Source organism: Pseudopodoces humilis, chromosome 3 (assembly GCF_049639895.1).
Source record: "Pseudopodoces humilis isolate 2021_Gansu_Grassland_sample_001 chromosome 3, ASM4963989v1, whole genome shotgun sequence".
Classification (NCBI taxonomy): Eukaryota; Metazoa; Chordata; class Aves; order Passeriformes; family Paridae; genus Pseudopodoces; species Pseudopodoces humilis.
This window is the reverse complement of record NC_142202.1, coordinates 934,546-954,771: the sequence shown is the minus strand read 5'-3', so window position 1 is coordinate 954,771 and position 20,226 is coordinate 934,546. Positions and strand designations below refer to the sequence as shown.

Below are 20,226 nucleotides of genomic sequence, written 5' to 3'. Positions count from 1 at the left end.
TCTTTCACCACTTAATTCTCCCCACGCACACCCATAATGCGACTTGTTACGTGTGCCCATAAGGCACCTTTTCACATTTATTCCAGAAATAAACACCACACGATAACTTTTTCTAGTTTATTGTGTTGGCAGCACTTCCTGGCAAGGGCAGAGCAGCCGGCTTAGAGCTGGACAAGTGCAGACAGCCCTTTGAAATATGGAAATCCCAGAATCATGGAATCACTTTGGTTAGAAAAGACCTCCTTGATCAGCGAGTGCAACCCGTGACGATCCCCACCTTGTCACCCAGCCCAGAGCACTGTCCAGTGCCACGTCCAGTTCTTCCTTGGACACCTCCAGGGACGAGGACTCCAAATCTCCCCGAGCAGTCCATTCCAGGTTTGGGATCATTGCTTGCATATCCTCAGTTCTTTGTTAGCTTAGTCTGACACAGTTTGGGATCTTGCTTTGCGAAGGGCAGAAGAGAAGCCCTGCTGTTCCAGGGATGCTGTCCTTCCCCAGAAGTCCTTCTCTCCCAGGGATGCTGTCCTTCTCCAGAAGCCCTGCTGTTCCAGGGATGCTGTCCTTCTCCAGAAGCCCTGCTGTTCCAGGGATGCTGTCCTTCTCCAGAAGCCCTGCTGTTCCAGGGATGCTGTCCTTCTCCAGAAGCCCTGCTATCCCACGGATGCTGTCCTTCTCCAGAAGCCCTGCTGTTCCAGGGATGCTGTCCTTCTCCAGAAGCCCTGCTATCCCACGGATGCTGTCCTTCTCCAGAAGCCCTGCTCTCGCAGAGATGCTGTCCTTCTCCAGAAGCTCTGCTATTCTACGGATGCTGTCCAGCCGGCAGCCCTGCTCTCCCAGGGATGCTGTCCTTCCCCAGCAGCGCGTCACCCGTTTCCAGCGGCTCAGGCAGCGCTCACCGAAGCGGAGCAGGCACCCGGAGCCCGCTGCCAGGGCCAGGGGCAGTCCGGCCGCGGCTGCCGGCGCTCAGGCCGCTTCCAGCTTCTCCTGTGCTGCGGCGAGGCGGCGCTGGAGGTATCGCTGCCTCCAGCGCAGGAAGCGGCGGCGCGCCCGGCCCGCCTGCCAGCCCACCACCACCCCGGCGGCGAAGGCGGCCAGCAGCGCCCAGCGCACCACCCGCGGCCGCAGCGCCTCCAGCACCATCCCGGCCTCGCCGCCGAGCCCCAGCCCGGCACCGCCTCCCGCTTCCGCCGCCGCGGGGGCGGGACCGGCCCCGGTAAAGGCGGCGGGGCCGGGGAGGCGCCGCGTCCGCCCGCGCCATGGCCGAGGCGGCAGCGCAGGTACCGCGGCCCCGAGGCGCCCTGGCCGCTTCTCCCTCCCCTCGGGAACTCCGCAGAGTTTCCCCGAAGCTCCTCACACGCTGTCTTGTGTTTTCCCCAGGATCTCCTGCTGGCAGCAGCGTTTGTTTCCGATGCGCAGTACAACAGGAATATTCCCTTTAAGACCTCCCCGGAGGCTGTCAGGTAAGGAGGGATGCGCCCCCCGGTCCAGCCACACTTGCGGAGAGCCAGCCGCATCCGTGGCCAAACAGCAGCAGCCAGAAAAGGTTTGCGGTGCTAAGAAGGGTGACTGTGTGGGGTGCCAAAAACTGGACTTAAGCTGAAATACTTAAAACGGGGCTCAGCGCATCTGTATGTTGAGGATGGGAAATGACATTAAAAAGTTGTCGTTTGCTGGCGGGGAGAAAATAAAACTAATATAAAGTCTTCCAAGCCTCTGGGGGAATGAAGAGTTTGGGAGGCTTGGTCAGCCCTCAGCTCTGTGGAAGGTGTTGGAGTGGCAGAACCAGGTGGCTGCAAAGTTAAATCTTTTTTGTTTACTATAATAAACATTCTGTTATTTAACCCTACTCCAAAAGGCATTATAGTATCCATCAGCTCTGAGACTGATGTGGAAACAAATTGCCAAATTCCTTGCTGGCAAAAATGTTTGGGACAACAAGTGCTGTTCTTCCAGGATGCATTTGGTGATGCCCTGGGGATGTGCCCTGTAGCCTTTATTTGTGATGCCTTCTCCCTCCAGGCTTTATCACCTCTATAACCACTGGATGATGCGAACAGCCACCTACTTCTTCATCTTCCTCAACCTGTCCCTTGCCCTGTTTGAGGAACCTGCTGTGTATCCGCTCCCCTTCCTGGTGAGTTTGTGCTGCAGGAGCAGCAAATGCAGCTGCTGGAGCCAGCAAGGGTTTCTTGGCTCAAAGTGGTTCAAAGAGGTGCCAAGAGACAGCGGATGGTGATGTTTTTGTGGGTATCATTGATCCTCTGCTCTGGTGAGACCCTGCCTGGAGTCCTGCATCCAGCTCTGGGTCCCCAGCACAGGAAGGACATGGAAAGCTGGAGTGAGTCTGGAGGAGGCCACCAAGTTGATCGGAGGGATGGAACAGTTCTGCTGTGAGGAAAAGCTGAGAGAATTGGGGTTGTTCAGCCTGGAGAAGTTTCAGAGTGGCAAATTGGCTCTTCCAGTACTTGAAATGGCCAAGAAGAAAGATGGAGAAAGACCAAGGGTCTGGAGTGCCAGGACAAGGGGGAATGGCTTCCCACTGCCAGAGGGCAGGATGAGATGGGACACTGGAAAGAAATTGTCCCCTGTGAAGGTGATGAAGCCCTGGCAAAAGTTTGCCAGAGAAGCTGTGGCTGCCCCATCCCTGGAAGTGTTCCAAGCCAGGTTGGATGGGGCTTGGAGCAGCCTGGGGTAGTGGAAGGTGTCCCTGTCCATGGCAGGGGGTGGAATGGGATCATCTTTAAGGTCCCCTTCAATCCAAATGATTCTGTGATTTTATAATTCTGTGATCTGTTTGAAATGGGGACAAAAAAGGGACAGGAGCTGGCCAGGGACCACAGGAGCCACTGTGGCCACCAGCAATGGCCCTTGTGACTGTGGACAAAGTCAAATTGCTGTTCTCCGTCTCAGAGGCCAATTCCAGCCTTCTTTGGGACTCGAGTCCAGTCCTCATGTGTGAAGGTAGAAGTTTTACTTTAGGCCAGACATTTCTGCAGCCTTTATTTGTGCTGCACCAGTGTGATTGTGAAAGATGTACTCCTTGAATCCTAAGCAAACACAGACTCACTGTGCTGCCTGTGGCAGAGAATTCTGTAAAAGGAAGCCTGAAAATATCGCTCTGCCTGTTTTTTATTGTGCAAAAAGGAATATTGCTGCTCCTGGTTGTGCTGGCGGAGCCCTGCTCTCTCTGCAGGCCACGTCAGTGCTGGAGGTGTTGTGCCTTCTGGTGTTCCTCGGCCGGCTGACACATTTTGCCAAAGTCACCCTGCACAACGTGTTCTGGAAGGACACCAAGAACATCTGCATCATGGTGGCAATCCTGGTGAGTTGGGCCCAGGGGAGGTGGGGTTTTTCCCCCTCGTGTTGTTCTCCTGGGATCCCAGCCCTGGCATACACGAGCCATGGCCAAACCAGCCAGCTCTCACAAACCTGCCGTGTGTGCACCTCTCCTGCATCAACGAGCACTGTTCACTGTCTGGACACATTCCAGAATTACTTCTGGGACCTTTCCTTCTTTCTCCTTCAGTTATCCCTGACAGACCTGGCCGTATATGGGGTCCTCAGGCTGTATGACGTGAGGAGCATCCGATGGTCAAGGATTGTGAGGCCCATCTTCCTCATCAACTTCGCAGAGAGTCGCCAGGTAAGGAAAAGGCCTGGTGGCATGTCCAGGGTCCTGGTTTTTTGGACAGCCTGCCGCTTTCCACGGTCCAGGGGATTTGGCAGAAAGATTTTATGGCAGAATTTAGGGTCCTGTAAGAGAAGGTTTGTTTCAGTAGTGGCCTGAAGCAATAATTTGGGGTGGGTGGATTCACACAGTACTACAGAAAAAAAGCCCGTATTTCTCCCCGAGTCAGGGATCAGGTTACTGATTTCTGAAGTCTCCTGGTAATCAAGTGTCATGGTATTCTCAAACCTGTAGTCCAGATTTGGACTCTGATTCCTCTCAGCATGGAGAGATCTTTGTCCTGCTGCTCAAGACTTGTCTGGTCCTGACTTATATATTAATAAACTGTGATGTGGAGGCCTGGGGGGAGGGAGCAGCTCAACGTTTGGGCTCAGAGCATGTGTTTTGTGGCCTGGAGTGATGGATTTCTGTCCCTGGCATGTTCCCTGCAGCAAGAACATCTCAGCACCGCCCTGGGCCCTCTGTCCCTTGGCTCCCGAGTTCACTGTGATGTGTAGCTAGATTCCATATGGGATCCCCCTCTGGAGAACAAGGAGGAAAGGCCTGGGACTCTTTTACCCCAGTTTAGGGGTTTGATCCAGATGGGATGGTGAGGGGAAAAAGGGGTGCCACGTTGCCTCTGAACACTTCCCTTGTCCCTGGCAGATCCGGAGGGCCTTCCGCAGCATCCGCAACACGCTGCCAGAGATCACCTACGTCTTCCTGCTCTTCATGTTCAGCCTCCTCATGTTCTCCCTAATGGCCTTGAAGCTGTTTGGAGAGAGGTGTGGAGACTCCCTTTGCTCCTGGGATACTCTGGGCAGACTCCAAACAATTCCTGCAGCAAGCACTGCTGATAGGTGCAGCTCGTGTTGTGCAACACGTGATGCCAGTGCTTAACTCCAGGCTGTCCTCTTCCTCCTAGGAATCTCCAGACAGCAGAAGGCTTGCCCTACTTCAGAAACTACCTGGAGATTGTGTTTGACCTCTACGTGCTGGTGACAACGGCAAACAGCCCGGATGTCATGTATGGATGTCGTGTAGATGATCAGATCTTTCATTGTGTTCTCAGGGGTCTCTGTGCAACCTTTAATTTGCACAGCAGAGTTAAAATCCTGTGGGTGTTTGGCTTCTCATCCCTATCTCTTCTGGGTTCCTGCTGTAGTTTGTGCTGGGAAGGTGCTGTCAGGAGTAGGACAGGGAGGAGTGGCTCAGTCATCTATGTGCTGGAAATATCTTGAGCACAGCTGGGATGGTACAGGGAGCTTGGGCATTTAAACTGAGAAATAAAATGCTGCTCATCCTAGAGCAAGTGGAAAAGCAGATCTGAGTGCAGCAAGGTCAAAAAATAACATCTGGCTGAGGCATTGCCTCATGTCTTCTCTTAAATTTGGCTGCACTGGCAGAGATTTCATCTCTGTGCTGTCTTTGCAGCTGGTCAGTCAGGGCCTGACAAACCAGGATGAAAAATCCAGCAGAAGAAAAGATGAGTGTTCCCTAGCTGAACTAATGCAGTTTTTAGCTTTTATTTGACAAGTTTGATCCGACAGTCCAAAATGGCACTTGGAAATCCATGTGGGAGGCTGTTTTCTCATGGACTCACTTTCCCTGTTTGTCTTTCTGGCAAGCAGCAATCCCTTTTCCCTTCTCTAGGATGCCAGCGTTTGACTTCAGCTCCTGGTACGCCCTGTTCTTCATTGCCTTCGTCATTGTCAACACTTACATCTTCATGTCTCTCTTCCTGGCCGTGGTCTACAACAACTACAAAAAACACCTGAAGGTAATGCCTGGAGAGGCTTGTGACCAGTGGATTCCTGCTGTTCTCTGTCAGGAACCTCTGGCTTTCCTTTGGGAAGTTTTGGGAAGGGGAAACAGCTTCAAAGCACAAGACCCACTTTTCACATCATGGGATTGCTGGGAGTTCTGCTGTTGGCATTGAGTTAAATATTCTATGGTGCCTCCAGCAGATAAAGAGCACATTCTGCATTATCTTGGAAGCTTAGTCCTAGCTCAGGAATGCTGTCTCCATGCAGGGACCTGCTTTTGCACACAGCATCTGTGTGTGTGCTCTGAGAGCAGGGGAACTGGAAATGGGAAGTCTGAGTAAATCAGAATTTTTGTTCTGCCCAAACTGGGTACGGGCAATTTGGGACTTGTGATTGAAGTGGGAGAGCTGGGAGTTCCTGGGTGCTCCCATGGGGGGGTTGGATCTTTCTCAGGAGGCAGAAGGTGTTCCTCTGCTCCCAGTCATGTGCAGAAGAGAATCCCCACCGCTGCTCTCAGCAGGATTCACTTGTGGATGGGAAGCACGTGTGGACACATCCTCTTTGCTTCTTTGGCTGTGCAGATCCCGTGATCTTTGTCACCTCCTTCCTGTCTGCCACTACCCTTTGTCTTTCCTTCCGGTTTTTCTGTGTTGTCCCAGCATCCAGCAATCTGTTGATCCTTCCAGAGCTCTGTGTGGAGAACCCACAGCTGCCTGTTAAACACCATTTCTCACCTCTCCCCGCATTAACTGCGCTGTGCTTTGTGTCCAGTGTCGTTCCCCTGGGTCTCTTCTTGCATCTCTGTGCTGTGAAAATGAGTTTATTTGTTAAAGGAAAGGGGAAGGGCACCTGCAGCTGCCTGACTCCCGATGCTCTCTCTAGAACGAGATCCGTAAACTCGCCTACATGAAACGCCGCAAGATGATCGAGGCCTTCAACCTCCTGAAGGAAGAGGAGGGAGAGCAGTTTGTGGTTCGGGAAGCCCGGTGGAAGCAGCTGGTCAAGCTGGTGGCTCCTGACACCAGCAATTCCCACCGGGAGCTGCTGCTCCGCATCTCGGATGACGAGCAGAAAGGGTTCGTAGGTGAGCAATGGGGACTGGGGAGGAGCCAGGGGCCGGGAGCCTGATCCTTCAAGGGGTTTGGCACTGGGATTTATGATCTGTAATGGCCCCAGAGGGGCTCAGAATCACAGAGTTGTTGAGGCTGGAAAAGACCTCTGAGATAAGAGTCCAAGCTGTGCCTGCTCCTCGCCTTGTCACCCAGCCCAGAGCACTGAGTGCCACGTCCAGTCATTCCTTGAGCACCTCCAGGAGTGGGGGCTCCAGGCTGCTCTTCCTGTTTCCCTCCAGATTCCTGGAGTCCTGAAAGATTTTTCTTGCTGCTATAGCCCATGTCCCACACGCTGTGGGTGGCCCTTCATGGCCATTTGACATCAGGCCAAACTCTCCATGGCATGTGGGACCTCCTGTTCTCAGCAGAGGATGTGGAAAGCCTCCCGTCCCTATCAGATGCAATGTGGCTCCCCACACAGTCCTCTGGAGCGGGAATATTGGGAGACATGGGTCAGTCTCCTCGTTCTGAATCATTCTGGGGTGGTTGTTGGCCCATGGCTCAAGCCAGCTCCCCAGGAATGGGGAGGAGAAGCTGCTCCAATTCCAAGTTCAGCCTGTTGTGGTGAATACCGGTCTGGGATTGGCTTTGTTGGGAAAGATGAGCTCAAGATACGGAGTCCAGATGGCTGCCACTCCTGTGGGCTCAGATTTGCATTTGGCAGATGCTGTTGATGTGCCATGAGATCAGGCTGACACGTGGTACTCTGCTGCAGACAAGAAGTCCTTCATGCAGCTGGCAGACCTGCTCAACATCCAGGTGGTGACGCTGAAGATCCGCAGGCACCCTCTGGCGCGCCGGCTGCCGGCCCTGTACGGATCCGCGCCCAGCCGGCTCCTGCGCAGCGTCGTGAGGCACAGGTGAGCTGTGACACCGCCGAGGGCTCACCTGGGCACGCTGCTGGGGAGGACAGACTGTCCCCTCAGGGGCTGTGCCACCGCTCCTGGCCTGCCTTTGTCAGTGTTGGAGGACCCAGCTGTGGCCCGGTGCCCGAGCTGGGTTTTGCTGACATCAGGCTCTGCTTTGTGTCTTGCCAGCACTGAAGTGCTGTGCTTAGATCTGCTCCTACCTCAGCAGTCTCTGCTGCAGAGCTGTGTCCTGCTGCCTCATCAGATCTGGGAGTTCTCTAGAGCTCTTTTGCACTTCCAAGCCTTCCCAGAATCCCAAAATAGCTGAGGTTGCAGGGAACATCCGGGGATGGGCTAATGGAACCCCCCTGCTCCAAGCAAGGCCAGCCAGAGTAGGGTACTCAGGGCTATCCCAGCTGGGTCTAGAGTTGTCCCCAAAGGATGGAGGCTCCATAACATCTCTGCAACCCCTTCCAGTGCTTGATCATCCCTGGTTGAAAAAAAAAACCAAACAACTTTTTTGTTTAAATGGAAGTTCCTGTATTTCAACTTGTGTACCTTGCCTCTTGTGCTTCCACTGGATATCACTGAGAAGAATCTGGCTCCAACTTCCCTGCACCTCCCCATCAGGTATTTATGCACAGGAGCTGCTCCTGACCCTTCTCCCTGTCAGTCTGGACTACCCCAGCTCTCCCAGCACATTCCACTGTCCTGTCCTGTCAGTTTTGTGACCCTTTAATGCACCAGCTCTGTGTGTTCAGGCCTCTCTTATAGAGAGGGGAGCACAGCTGACCCTGGTTCCTCTGTCAGCACCTCCAAGCGTGGCCTCACCAGTACTGAGTAGGTGGGGGAAAATCACTTCCCTGGACCTGTTAACCAAATTCTGTGTTGGACTTCAAGTGCAAAATGAAACTCTTCAGTGACTTTCGGTTTGGGGAGAATTGATGGGTAAAGAATTTTTGAGAGAGGAGGCAAAGAGCTTCTGAAATAACTGTGTGACTTTGACCTTCTTGGGAGTTGCAGACTGAGCTCTCTTTGGTCCTTGCAGGGCTTTTGTTTGGACTTACGATGCCATCATCCTGGTAAATGCCATCTTCATTGCTCTGGATGAGGAAAGCCCCTACGTTTCCTATGCAGAGTGGGTGTTCCTTGCTCTGTACATCATTGAGATCCTCCTGAAGGTCTACACTTATGAACCCAGGGAGTTCTTTGGCAAAACCCAGTTCTGGAACTGGTGAGTGGGCTGGAAGTTTGTGTGGAGCGTGGTGGGTGCTGTGCTCAGCTCCTCAAGGACTGAAGCGCTCTGAATTCCTGTGCCAGGGTGTGTTTAAGATCAATCAGAGGATGTTGTGACAAAGCTCTCCTGTGTGCCCATAGTCTGAGCTGAGCCAGGGCTGCCTGGCCCTGATGTGAGGAGCAGGGGTCACTCCTTGTTTAAACCCTGCTCCTGTCCCCCAAAATCTAACAGCAGTGCCTTCCCTCGTGCCAGGTTTGATACTCTCATCATCTTTGCTGCCCTGACTGCAACGATTCTCAATGCCACCCTCAAGTCCAGTAAGTGCAGCTTGAGCAGCCTGCATGCCTTGGGAATCTTGGTGTCCTCCCCAGCCTTCTGCCAGCACCTCAGGCTGGAGAGGCTTTGTGACCAGACAAACAATTACTGGAGGATTTATAAGAACTAACCCAGTCTTCCTCTTTTCTTTTTTTTCTTTTTTCTATTTTTTTTTTTAGCTCCCTGTTATAGTGTTTAACAAGGCCACAATAATAACAAGTGAAAGAATTTTATCTAAACACATCCCGGCTTTATTTCCATTAATAAAAGTATCTTTGTTCTTTATTCAGCCATGAAGTACAACAGCCAGCAGATCCTGGACATTGTGTTGATCCTAAGAGTCCTCAGACTGATCCGGATTGTTGACAGCATTCAGAGGTGAGGAGAGAGTGGGATGGGGGATGGTTTTTGGGGAGGGGCTGATCTGTGCCAGAGGCAGTGCCCAGCACTGACCGTGGCCACCCCACAGAGCACCCCAAGGCTTTGTCCCAGCCTGCCTGGGATGAGCCCAGTGGCTGCAGCCTCTCTGGAGGCTTCTTTTGGGGATGTGGGGAGCGTGTGGTGGCCAGGGTGTGACAGTAACCAACGTGGGCTCTCTGTAGGTTCCAGGTCATCATGAACACCCTGATAAACATCGTCCCAACCATGCTGACTTTTGGTGGGCTCACTCTGGTAAGAAATCCTGATGTCCTGGCTCAAAGCACTCCAGTTCCACAGAAATGTGCCTTAAATCTCACACTCATGCTGTTTCCAAGGGGATAAATGCAATTCCCTGGATGGCAGGCCCTTGGAAGTGTAAGTGTCCGTTTGAATCGTGGCCATTGTGCAAGCAAAGGGTGCAGAGGGGCTGAATTCCTGCTTTTTTCCTGGATCAGGACATCCTCCTTGGATCCATGGGGTGTTCTGGCAGCCTGGGCTTTGCATCATAAGGAATCAAATCATGGTTTGGACAAGAGGCTGAATGAGAAACCTGGGTTTCAAATTATTTCCTAAAATGAGCTTCTGTTATGATTTGGGAACGTTCCTTATCCATATATAGTTCTTGGCTAATTATTCCTGCTTGGTGATTGCTGTTGGGTGGCTTGGAGCTCTGGAATCTGTGCTGCCCTCCAGTCCCTTGCTGTGCCTGTGGAAGCTGGAAAACCTGCTGGGATGCTGAGCTTGCCCTGAGGCTTGCAGCTTGCTGGAGAAGCAGGTGATGGGGTTTCTCTTCCCAGGTTGTGTATTGTGTGTTTGCTATCATTGGCATGGAGTTATTCCACGGGAAAATCCAGTACTTCCCATCCAACTCGAATGCTCCTCACGCCCTGGAGTGCGGGAACCCAGCTCTCAAGGATTCCCTGTTTGCCCGTGGGAAGTACTGCAAGAACAACTTCAACAACTTTGCCTCCTCCTTCATCGTCCTCATGGAGCTCACCGTGGTCAACCAGTGGCACGATATCCTTTGTGGTGCACATTCCCAGCTGGATCCTTAGGAATTGGGCTTGGTGGTCCTTGTGGGAGATTGGGTTGTTCTCACATCCATGCTCCTCCCAAACTCTGCTCTTCCTGTGGCCCTGTACGTGGATGGGCAGCAGAGATGGTCCCTCAGAGGGTTTTGTTGGGCTCCTGGTTCCCCCCTCAGCTCTTCCTTCCCTCTTTTCCCTTAACTCCCACTCTACTCTTTGCCAATGGATTTGCTAATGTGACAGTTCAGCCTGCCAAGCTCTACTTCATTGCCTTCCACATTGTGATGGTGATAATCATTGTCAAGTACGTTTTTTGGGATGATTTCAGATGGAAAGGGGGATCTGTGCCTGCCAGGGCACTGCTGGTGGGCCTGGGGTCACCCATGGGAGACAGGTGGGCTGTGTTTAGAGGGGTCTGCTGTGTTCTTGTCCCTGCTCTGCTGCTCTGACCTGGAGGGGATGGAGCAGTGGGAAATGAGCCTGGGAATACTGAGATGGGCAATGCCAGTGAGGAAACGCTGCCTCAGTTCTGCTCATTGTTCCTTCCAGTATCTTTGTGTCCTTCATCTTGGAAGCTTTCTTTGTGGAGTACTCCCTGGAGAAGAGCGAAGTGGAAACTGCCATTGAGCAGAAAATCCAGGAGCTGGGAATGGGAGTTCAAGAGTAAGCCCCCCAAATGTGCCCGTGCTGGATGTGGCCAATTTGGCACCACTGATGAGGGAAAACCAGCCTCTGTGTCGAGGCATGAGCTGACATTCCCCTTCCTTGTCACAAAGTTCTGGCTCATGTTCCTGAAACATGGAGATTCCTCTTCCCTGTCATGAATTCCTGGCTCCTCTGCTGGTTTTGGTGGCAGTAGAAGGCCCCTGGTGTTAGCTTTGCTGCCTCCCATGGCTCTTGCAGCCAGGAATTCCAGCCCAGAAATCAGGAAAGATGCTGGAAAATAACCCTGTGGCTGGTGCTTGTGCTGCCCCACCGAGAACCCATCGCTGCTGGGCTCCAGGGTAGCATGTGTCCCCTTCCCAGGGTAATTCCTGGCCCTTGCTGTGCAGGGATGAGCTCCAGCATGAGCAGCTCCTTGACAACATGGAGAGTGCGGAGCACGAGCTCGAGGGGGAAGGTGGAACAAAGCCACAGAGCAAAGGGCTGGTGTTCAAAATTGCCTCCAAACGTAAGTGTGACCCTCCAGGGCATCCAGGCCCAAGGTTCCCAGCTGGGGAAGGCATCCAAGGCATCATTCCTGGGGAAGTTCCCAAGCCCTGCTGCTCCCTAGGGGCTGTAAAAGCAGCTAAAACCCACCTGGAGACTTTGGGACAGCTGTGGATGTTTGCTGTTCGCTGTTCGTTTTTACTTCTGTAGCATCTTCTTCTCTCCCACCTCAGCCCTTCTGTGTTCCTTGTCTTCATGAACCTCCCTCTGGAGACACTGCCCTGGTGGCCGAGGTCCTGCTGTGCCAAGACACCTGTTTTCCTTTCTCCTTCCTCTATGGGCTTTGCATTCCTGCTGCCTTGGATCACGGGGGGACCGTATCCCTCTTTCCTCTGGCTCGGTGACTATTTCCCTCCTTCTCCTTTCTTGCTGTACCTCGGGTTTCCACTGTGTGGGAATAGAAGGGCTTAAAATCCCAAATAATGGCTTTATCTTGCAGAAGGGCTCAGAGGGAGTGTAATCTGGGGGATTTTCTGACCCCCTGATTTTTTTTCATTTTAAAACACGGGCATTTCAGGTATCCAGAGGAGCACACGTGGTGCTTATGGGGCACTTTTTTGTCCCGCCAGGATACAGGACAGTGGATGCTCTGCTGCAGCGCATGTTCGAGGCAGAGATACCCCTGGAGGATGAAGGCCCTTCCTTTGAAGAGATCCTAAACTTGTCGCCCACCTCGGTTCCCAGGAGCCCGAGTTCGGAGAGCGCGGCGTGAGGGGGATCAGGGAATGGAGCCCATTCCCGGCTCTCCGGCTGTTCCCTGGCTGCTCCCACTCGTGGGGCCCGGGTTTCACGGTGGGAACAAACAGCTTTGTCCTGTAAAAGAGCTTTTATCTCACATAAAATCCCGTAGGAACGTCTGGAATGCGGGGGGCAGTGGGAGCAGCCGGCTGTGCCCGGAGAGGGACGGTGCCGTGGGCAGTACGTAATGGAATAATTACTCCTTGTAACTGGAATTGTATCGCAGCACTTTTATACGCACCTCTGCACCGGCGGACGCGGAACGCAGCGGTTCTTTGGCACAATAAATTCAGCAGTTTGGAAAAACGATGGAGTATCTCCGAGTTAATGACGGGAGAGGCTGGTGGCAGGTGCGAAGTGAGGAGCGGGGGATGCTCCTCGACTTTCCCGTTTATTCCGCAATTCCTCATTTCTGCCCTCCCGGCCCTCAGCGCCGCGCCCAGGGAACGGCGCGTGCGGCGGGGGGCGGGGCTCCTGTCTGATTGACGTGGGCATCGACCAATGGGATTGCAGCACGGGCCGAGGGCTGGCCAATGGGAACGCGGTGCCGGCCCGAGCGGTGAGTGGGATAACGGGATCGGGATAACGGGATGGATAGCGGGAGAGCGGGATGGGGAGCGGGATAACGGGATAGCGGGATGGGGAGAGGGATAACGGGATAACGGGATGGATAGCGGGAGAGCGGGATGGGGAGCGGGATAACGGGATAGCGGGATGGGGAGAGGGATAACGGGATAACGGGATGGATAGCGGGAGAGCGGGATGGGGAGCGGGATAACGGGATAGCGGGATGGGGAGAGGGATGGCGGGATAACGGGATGGATAGCGGGATAACGGGATGGGGAGCGGGATAACGGGATAGCGGGATGGGGAGAGGGATAACGGGATAACGGGATGGGGAGCGGGATAACGGGATGGGGAGCGGGATAACGGGATAGCGGGATGGGGAGAGGGATGGCGGGATAACGGGATGGGGAGCGGGATAACGGGATGGAGAGAGGCATAACGAAATGGGGAACGGGATAACGGGATAGTGGGTTAACGGGATAATGGGATAGCGGGATGGGGAGCCGGATAGCGGGATAATGGGATAACGGGATAACGGGATAATGGGATCGGGACAGCGGGATCGGGATAACGGGATAACAGGATGGGGATCGGCATCAAGGGATGCCCCGACCCCCGGAGCTGTGCGGATACCGGGGCCACGCAGATCCGCGGGGGTGGCAGAACCTCCGGGCGCTTCCCTCCCTCCCTGATCCCGGCCTGATCCCGGCCTCTTCCCTGCAGGAATTACGAGGCTCAGATCCGGAATTACCGGGGGCCGGACCCGCTGGAGCGGTGGGACAGGTGAGCGCAGCCCTGGCTCGGGAAAGCAGCAGGAGCTCTGAGAACAGAGCTGGAAGCAGACTCCAGCTGGGTAAGGCAGACTCCAAATCCTTTGGAATTAGAACTGGGCAGGGATGAGAAGAATTAATTGCTAAATTTGTAGCCCATGGATTCCTGAGCAGGATCCCAGCAGGGAGGATTGGTGGGACACTCCACTAGAAAGTCTGGCCTGGGGGCTGTTCCCAGATGGGAGCAGAGAGCCCTGGAATTGCCTGAAGGGAAGAAAGAGGGGTCTTTTCAGCACAAGGATCAGCTGTAAACCTGGAGATGTTCCCAGATGATCCCTTGGGAGTGTTTAGTTCTGAGCCAAGTCCAGCTCCTGCTTTGTGAAGCTCAGAAATCTGGGAATCCCCAGCTAAGGTGGGGAATGGTAGGGAAAAGCATCCCAATAGGGGGCCTCCTTTTGTACAGGAATTGAGTAAAAATTGTCCCAAGGAACAGGAATTAAATGGGATTTATGTATTCCTTGGAGACCCCAATCCACTGGGAATGTTGAGAGAAGGAAACAAAGTCTAAAAAGGCAAACAAGCCAAATCTGCCCAAACCCTCAAATGGGCACATTCCCTGGCAGTGCTGAGGAATTCAGCCAAGCTCAAAGAAAAAGGTGAGCCCCTATGGAATCCTCTATGGGACACCATAGCCAGCTGTGACTCTTGCAGGTTATCCCAGTTTCAGAGAATATGTCCTTTTTTTCCTTTGGAAATTCATTTTTCCTTTGGAGAAACACTTTGATCACTGCATAACTTTATTGTTTGAGCCTCACCGGTCACCTGGGGTATCCAAGCCCATGGAATTCCCCACATGGGGAATTTCTGGCAGAGACCTGGAGAAGAAAGAAGGCTCCAGCTTTGCAGATCTGTGTCATAAACCATCCTGTCAGCCACTGTTTGATCCCAGCGGATTTGTCCTCTTGGATTCAATCTGCGCATCACTAATTGCTGGGAATTCAGCAGCCTTCGGGACTTTTCCATGACACCTCTCCATCCTGCCCTTCGAACCTGTTGCACAAAGAAGGAAAACCCAAAACTCCTTTTTTTCCCCCCCTTTTCCCCTTCACTTTGACCTCTCTTTTCCAGCAGGAACAAAAAAAAGGAGCCCTTTTTTGGGCTATGCAGGCTTGGATGTGGATGAGGTGGGGTCGGAACAGTGTTGGAACCACCGTGGATTCTCCCGAGGTTTGCTGTGAGGAGCTGCAGCTTGGGAGGGGCTGAGATTTTGTGCTGTTCGGGGTTTTTGATTTTTACTTTTTTTGCCTTTTGGGCCACCTCATTGAAAAAGCTGGAAACCAAAGAAAGCAAAGGGAATTCCCTAATTCCTTTCTAGGCTTTCAGAAGAGGCACAAATCCACCTGGAGCTGCGGAAAGGGATGAGAGTGGGAACGGGAATGAGGGAGGTAATGCTGGGTTGCCCTCCCACAAAGGGACCAAAACTGCCGGGATATTCACAGCGAGGCTGTGGGTGTAGAATACTGAAACCTGTCAAGTTTTTAATTTATATATATATATAGACAAATAATACTGATTTCTGTATAAATTCATTTTTAAATAAATCCTCTCTATCTACTCTATTATACAGGAAGATAAAAAATTCTGAATGTAGAGCTGTAGGTTTGGTAAATAATGACATAATATTTTATATATGAATAAAATAATAAAGCGCCTGAAGCCATGCGGACAGAGGTTGGGGCTGAAGGCGCCCCCGCCCCGGGCTGAGCTCTGCGGCAGTGCTGCCGCCTTGTGGCCACAGAGCGGTATTGCAGCTGTGCCCCGGGCCGGGCCGAGCCGGGGTGAGCCGAGAGAGCCGAGCCGAGCTGAGCCGAGCCGGGCCGGGCCGGGCCGAGCGAGCTGAGCGTGCCGAGCGAGCCGAGCCGAGCTGTGCCGAGCCGGGCCGGGCCGAGCCGAGCCAAACCGAGTTGGGACCCCCAGCAGGAGCCGGGTCCGGCTTCCGCCACACTCAAGATGGCGGCCACAACAGGACCCCCCCCCCCCCCCTCCTCCCGGCAGAGGTGTCCTCGCTACTGCCTGCCGTCACACGCGCGGCCGCCGCCCCGCTCCGGCGCCACTGACCCCGCCACCCGCGTCCTCGCGCGGGGAAAGGCGGAGGAAAATCGTGCGAAGAGCGCAGAGTCGGGCCGTATCGGCCGGTTTTCCGTTCAGGCAATGCCTTCGACAGACGCCACTGTGAGGGGCGGGGGCCTTAAGCGTGCCTCAACAAACATGGCGGCTATGCCGGAAGTGGCTTCAGCCGCAACAAAGATGGCGGCGGGAAAGGCGGAAGTCACGCGATGCCACACTCAAGATGGTTACCCGGTCACTAGTCTCTTGACCTTCTAAATATGGCGGCGGAAAAGGGCGGGAAAAAGCAAGGACCCTCCCGTGCGTCTACCCGACTGCCTGCGCACGCCGCCGACACCGATGCCGTTCCGGAGCGATTTTCCGCGGCATTTCCAGGCGTTCCGACACGGGCTGTGCGCTCAGCGGCGCCGGGGCCGGGTGCGAGCCGGGCGGGAGAGCTCGTGGGCGCCAGCAGGCAGTGGCGAAGACGCCTCTCTTTCCTGGGGTCCTGCCGCGGCCGCCATCTTGGGTGTGGCGGAAGCCCGACCCGTCCCGTCCCCTGCCGCCGTTTCTCGTGTTTTGCCCTCTCTCTCCCCCGGCCCCGGGAAATGGAGGAAAACACAATTACATCGGGCCCGAACAGTCGGCCGAGCTGCCTGAGCCTTTCTCCTGCCCGCAGGGGGGAGGCTGCCCGGAGCCGGGAGCACCCAGCAGGAGGAGGCAGCTGCTGTGTTCGCCGGGAAGGTCAGAGCTGCGGGCTGGGGGAGCTTTGGGACCTTTCTCGGGGGGAATTTCAGCTCCCTGCAGCTGCGGCTGGGTGCTGCGCGGAGTCCGGGCTGAGGAGCTGCTGCTGCCCCAGGGAAAAAGCTGGAAACCATAGAAAGCAAAGGGAATTCCCTAATTCCTTTCTAGGCTTTCAGAAGAGGCACAAATCCACCTGGAGCTGCGGAAAGGGATGAGAGTGGGAACGGGAATGAGGGAGGTAATGCTGGGTTGCCCTCCCACAAAGGGACCAAAACTGCCGGGATATTCACAGCGAGGCTGTGGGTGTAGAATACTGAAACCTGTCAAGTTTTTAATTTATATATATATATATATAGACAAATAATACTGATTTCTGTATTAATTCATTTTTAAATAAATCCTCTCTATCTACTCTATTATACAGGAAGATAAAAAATTCTGAATGTAGAGCTGTAGGTTTGGTAAATAATGACATAATATTTTATATATGAATAAAATAATAAAGCGCCTGAAGCCATGCGGACAGAGGTTGGGGCTGAAGGCGCCCCCGCCCCGGGCTGAGCTCTGCGGCAGTGCTGCCGCCTTGTGGCCACAGAGCGGTATTGCAGCTGTGCCCCGGGCCGGGCCGAGCCGGGGTGAGCCGAGAGAGCCGAGCCGAGCTGAGCCGAGCTGAGCCGAGCCGGGCCGGGCCGAGCGAGCTGAGCGTGCCGAGCGAGCCGAGCCGAGCTGTGCCGAGCCGGGCCGAGCCGAGAGAGCCGAGGCGGGCCGGAGCGAACCAAACCGGAGAGAGCCGAGCCGAGCGAACCGAGCCGAGCCGAGCGAACCGAGCCGAGCCGAGCGAACCGAGCCGAGCCGAGCCGAGCCGAGCCGAGCCGAGCCGGGCCGGGGTGGGACCCCCAACAGGAGCCGGGTCCGGCTTCCGCCACACTCAAGATGGCGGCCGCAACAGGACACCCCCCCCCCCCCGCCCGGCAGAGGTGTCCTCGCTACTGCCTGCCGTCACACGCGCGGCCGCCGCCCCGCTCCGGCGCCACTGACCCCGCCACCCGCGTCCTCGCGCGGGGAAAGGCGGAGGAAAATCGTGCGAAGAGCGCGGAGTCGGTCCGTATCGGCCGGTTTTTCGTTCAGGCAATGACTTCGACAGACGCCACTGTGAGGGGCGGGGGCCTTAAGCGTGCCTCAACAAACATGGCGGCTATGCCGGAAGTGGCTTCAGCCGCAACAAAGATGGCGGCGGGAAAGGCGGAAGTCACGCGATGCCACACTCAAGATGGTTACCCGGTCACTAGTCTCTTGACCTTCTAAATATGGCGGCGGAAAAGGGCGGGAAAAAGCAAGGACCCTCCCGTGCGTCTACCCGACTGCCTGCGCACGCCGCCGACACCGATGCCGTTCCGGAGCGATTTTCCGCGGCATTTCCAGGCGTTCCGACACGGGCTGTGCGCTCAGCGGCGCCGGGGCCGGGTGCGAGCCGGGCGGGAGAGCTCGTGGGCGCCAGCAGGCAGTGGCGAAGACGCCTCTCTTTCCTGGGGTCCTGCCGCGGCCGCCATCTTGGGTGTGGCGGAAGCCCGACCCGTCCCGTCCCCTGCCGCCGCTTCTCTTGCTTTGCCCTCTCTCTCCCCCCGGCCCCGGGAAATGGAGGAAAACACAATTACATCGGGCCCGAACAGTCGGCCGAGCTGCCTGAGCCTTTCTCCTGCCCGCAGGGGGGAGGCTGCCCGGAGCCGGGAGCACCCAGCAGGAGGAGGCAGCTGCTGTGTTCGCCGGGAAGGTCAGAGCTGCGGGCTGGGGGAGCTTTGGGACCTTTCTCGGGGGGAATTTCAGCTCCCTGCAGCTGCGGCTGGGTGCTGCGCGGAGTCTGGGCTGAGCCGCTGCTGCTGCCCCAAGGGCACGGCTGGCAGCAGCCTCGCCTCGCCCGTGTGTGGAAGCAGCTCCCGTGCTGGCAGCCAAATCCAATTTCTATCGGGTTTCGATCAAACGTGGTGCTTAAATCTGGGAGCGCTCGGTTCCCTGTGCGTGAAAATCCTTGAAGTAGCTAAGCTGAGCAGTTTTGGGAATTCCAAGTGTTGTGTCCTTATGATTCTTAATACAATATTTAAATAAGTAATATTTAATTGAGACAGTATCAAGTGGATTTCTTAGAGTGGCAGAAATGTTTTTTTCACCTGGAAGTGTGTTGGGATAATCAACTTTCCCTATGTCAAAACGAACTGGTATTCCTTCTTTTCCCTTTTGTTCTTTCTAGACTGTGGAGCATTGGGAAGAATATTCGGCATAGAGAAGTGAAAGGCACGAGGGAAGCTCCACGTTCCCGAGGAAATGCTTTAGGCACCACATGCAGCTTCTGAACAGCACCGATAATCCCGACTCCCACAGAAACCTCCTGAAAATGGAAGGGACGGGGAAGAAAATTCCAGGAGTGGTGTGGGAAGCGCTTTCACCCAGGTCTGGACAGCGTTGCGGTTGGAATGGCTTCAAAATGACCCTTGTGCCTCTCCTGTTGCCAGCCCAGGACTAAGTCTGTGTTCCCTGCGTGTGGAGGGAGGAAACCTGTGCTGGAGAGTGGGAGAAAGGTCCCTGCTGGTCGCTGTGTCCTCGGTGGGCAGAGAACTCTGACCTTGGCCAGGTGAGTGAGGAATGGGAGTACGGAATCCATCCTGCCCCCTTTTGACTGAGCTGTTCTCGGGAGTCATCAGCAGGGACCGCTCTTAGCTGGCTTCAGTTCAGCTTCTTTCTCACAGCTTTTGGTGCTGGCATCACCAAACCCTGAAGTTTGCTAAATTAACCCTGAGAAGGTTCAACAAACCAAGCCTGAGGGAACTGGGGAGTGGATAGCCAGCTTCCCCCCGAGCTCTGGTCTGCAGGGAAAGGAACAGCTCGGGAATTCTGTACAGCTGTGTTTAACACGCGGTGGATTGGGATGATTTTCTGGGAGCAGGCTGTCTGTCCTGATCTGTTCCCTTCCCTCTCTCTGTCAGGCTGGACCTGCACAAGGGCCGAGGTGAGACCAGGATCTGTGAAATCTCCCACTCCCTGTGTCTGGCCCAGGCTGAAGCCGTGTTTGCTGTCGGTGCTGACGGAGTGGGAGCTGCTGAAGACTGGAAACTCCTGCTCTTCCCCTCAATCCCAAGACTGTGGCCATAAGAGGCTTCTTTCCTGGTTCCACCTTCAGGACACTTCCAAGTGTGTGGAGGAAGCCAGGCTGTGCCAGCATGGGAACGGTTGGGACACACCGAGCACAGCTGGAGCTGCTGCCCAGCCCTGTAGAACTCCTGGAAGAGTTTATGGCCTCAAAAAGTTCTTTTCTATTCTGCAGAATTTCTCTAGAACTCAATTAAAAATAATAAAATTGTACCAATGTGGTTTTGATTGGTTCATTTGCACAGGTTAATTAAAGGAAATGATTGGCAAGGAGCTTGGTTGGAGCTGGCAGCTCTTCCTTCTTGTCTCTTCATTCTCTGAATTTCTTTGAATTATTTCTTAAGCAGTTGCTGCAATCAAGATCCCCCATGGGGAGAACAGCATTGTTGGATTGGGAAATGTAAATGCAATTCCTGGGAGGGACTGAGGGGATGGGGAGCTGAGCTGAGCCTGGGTTTTGGGTGAGGAGGGGAGAGGGGAGAACCCCCAAGATTGGTTAAAGCCAGATTTGCTGGGTTTGGGCCAAATCCACCCCAAAAAATGATCCTGTTTGAA

At 54.5% G+C, this 20,226-nt stretch overlaps 2 protein-coding genes and 1 long non-coding RNA gene across 5 annotated transcripts; 2 read left to right on the top strand and 1 right to left on the bottom strand.

Annotated features, from left to right (window-relative positions):
* Nucleotides 1-103: 103 nt before the first annotated feature.
* On the bottom strand, nt 104-1,166 carry MTLN (mitoregulin). The gene has a single exon (XM_088052542.1). It carries the CDS (start codon nt 1,141-1,143, stop codon nt 967-969), a length of 177 nt encoding a protein of 58 aa, XP_087908668.1. The 5' UTR covers nt 1,144-1,166; the 3' UTR covers nt 104-966.
* An 11-nt stretch (nt 1,167-1,177) lies between these two features.
* Nucleotides 1,178-12,652, top strand: LOC102099518 (two pore channel protein 2-like). 3 transcript variants are annotated; one of them, XR_001331623.2, is made up of 20 exons: nt 1,178-1,280; nt 1,381-1,463; nt 2,023-2,137; nt 3,197-3,325; nt 3,530-3,646; nt 4,337-4,455; nt 4,596-4,697; nt 5,324-5,450; nt 6,319-6,520; nt 7,264-7,408; nt 8,445-8,630; nt 8,886-8,950; nt 9,239-9,326; nt 9,551-9,620; nt 10,166-10,385; nt 10,610-10,700; nt 10,946-11,059; nt 11,449-11,567; nt 11,779-11,945; nt 12,175-12,276. XR_001331623.2 is itself a non-coding variant. In XM_005525521.3 (19 exons), exons 1-19 carry the CDS (start codon nt 1,260-1,262, stop codon nt 12,315-12,317), a joined length of 2,256 nt encoding a protein of 751 aa, XP_005525578.2. In that variant the 5' UTR covers nt 1,178-1,259; the 3' UTR covers nt 12,318-12,652. The 3 variants fall into 3 exon arrangements, 1 of the variants encoding a protein (XP_005525578.2); XM_005525521.3 differs by lacking the exon at nt 11,779-11,945 and having other exon boundaries at nt 12,175-12,652; XR_015772127.1 differs by lacking the exons at nt 11,449-11,567; nt 11,779-11,945; nt 12,175-12,276 and adding an exon at nt 9,704-9,743 and having other exon boundaries at nt 10,946-11,057.
* Nucleotides 12,653-17,766: 5,114 nt separating this feature from the next.
* LOC106628300 (uncharacterized) lies at nt 17,767-19,944 on the top strand. The gene is made up of 3 exons (XR_015772197.1): nt 17,767-18,301; nt 18,776-19,156; nt 19,509-19,944. It is a non-coding gene; the product is annotated as an uncharacterized LOC106628300 (long non-coding RNA).
* Nucleotides 19,945-20,226: the final 282 nt, after the last annotated feature.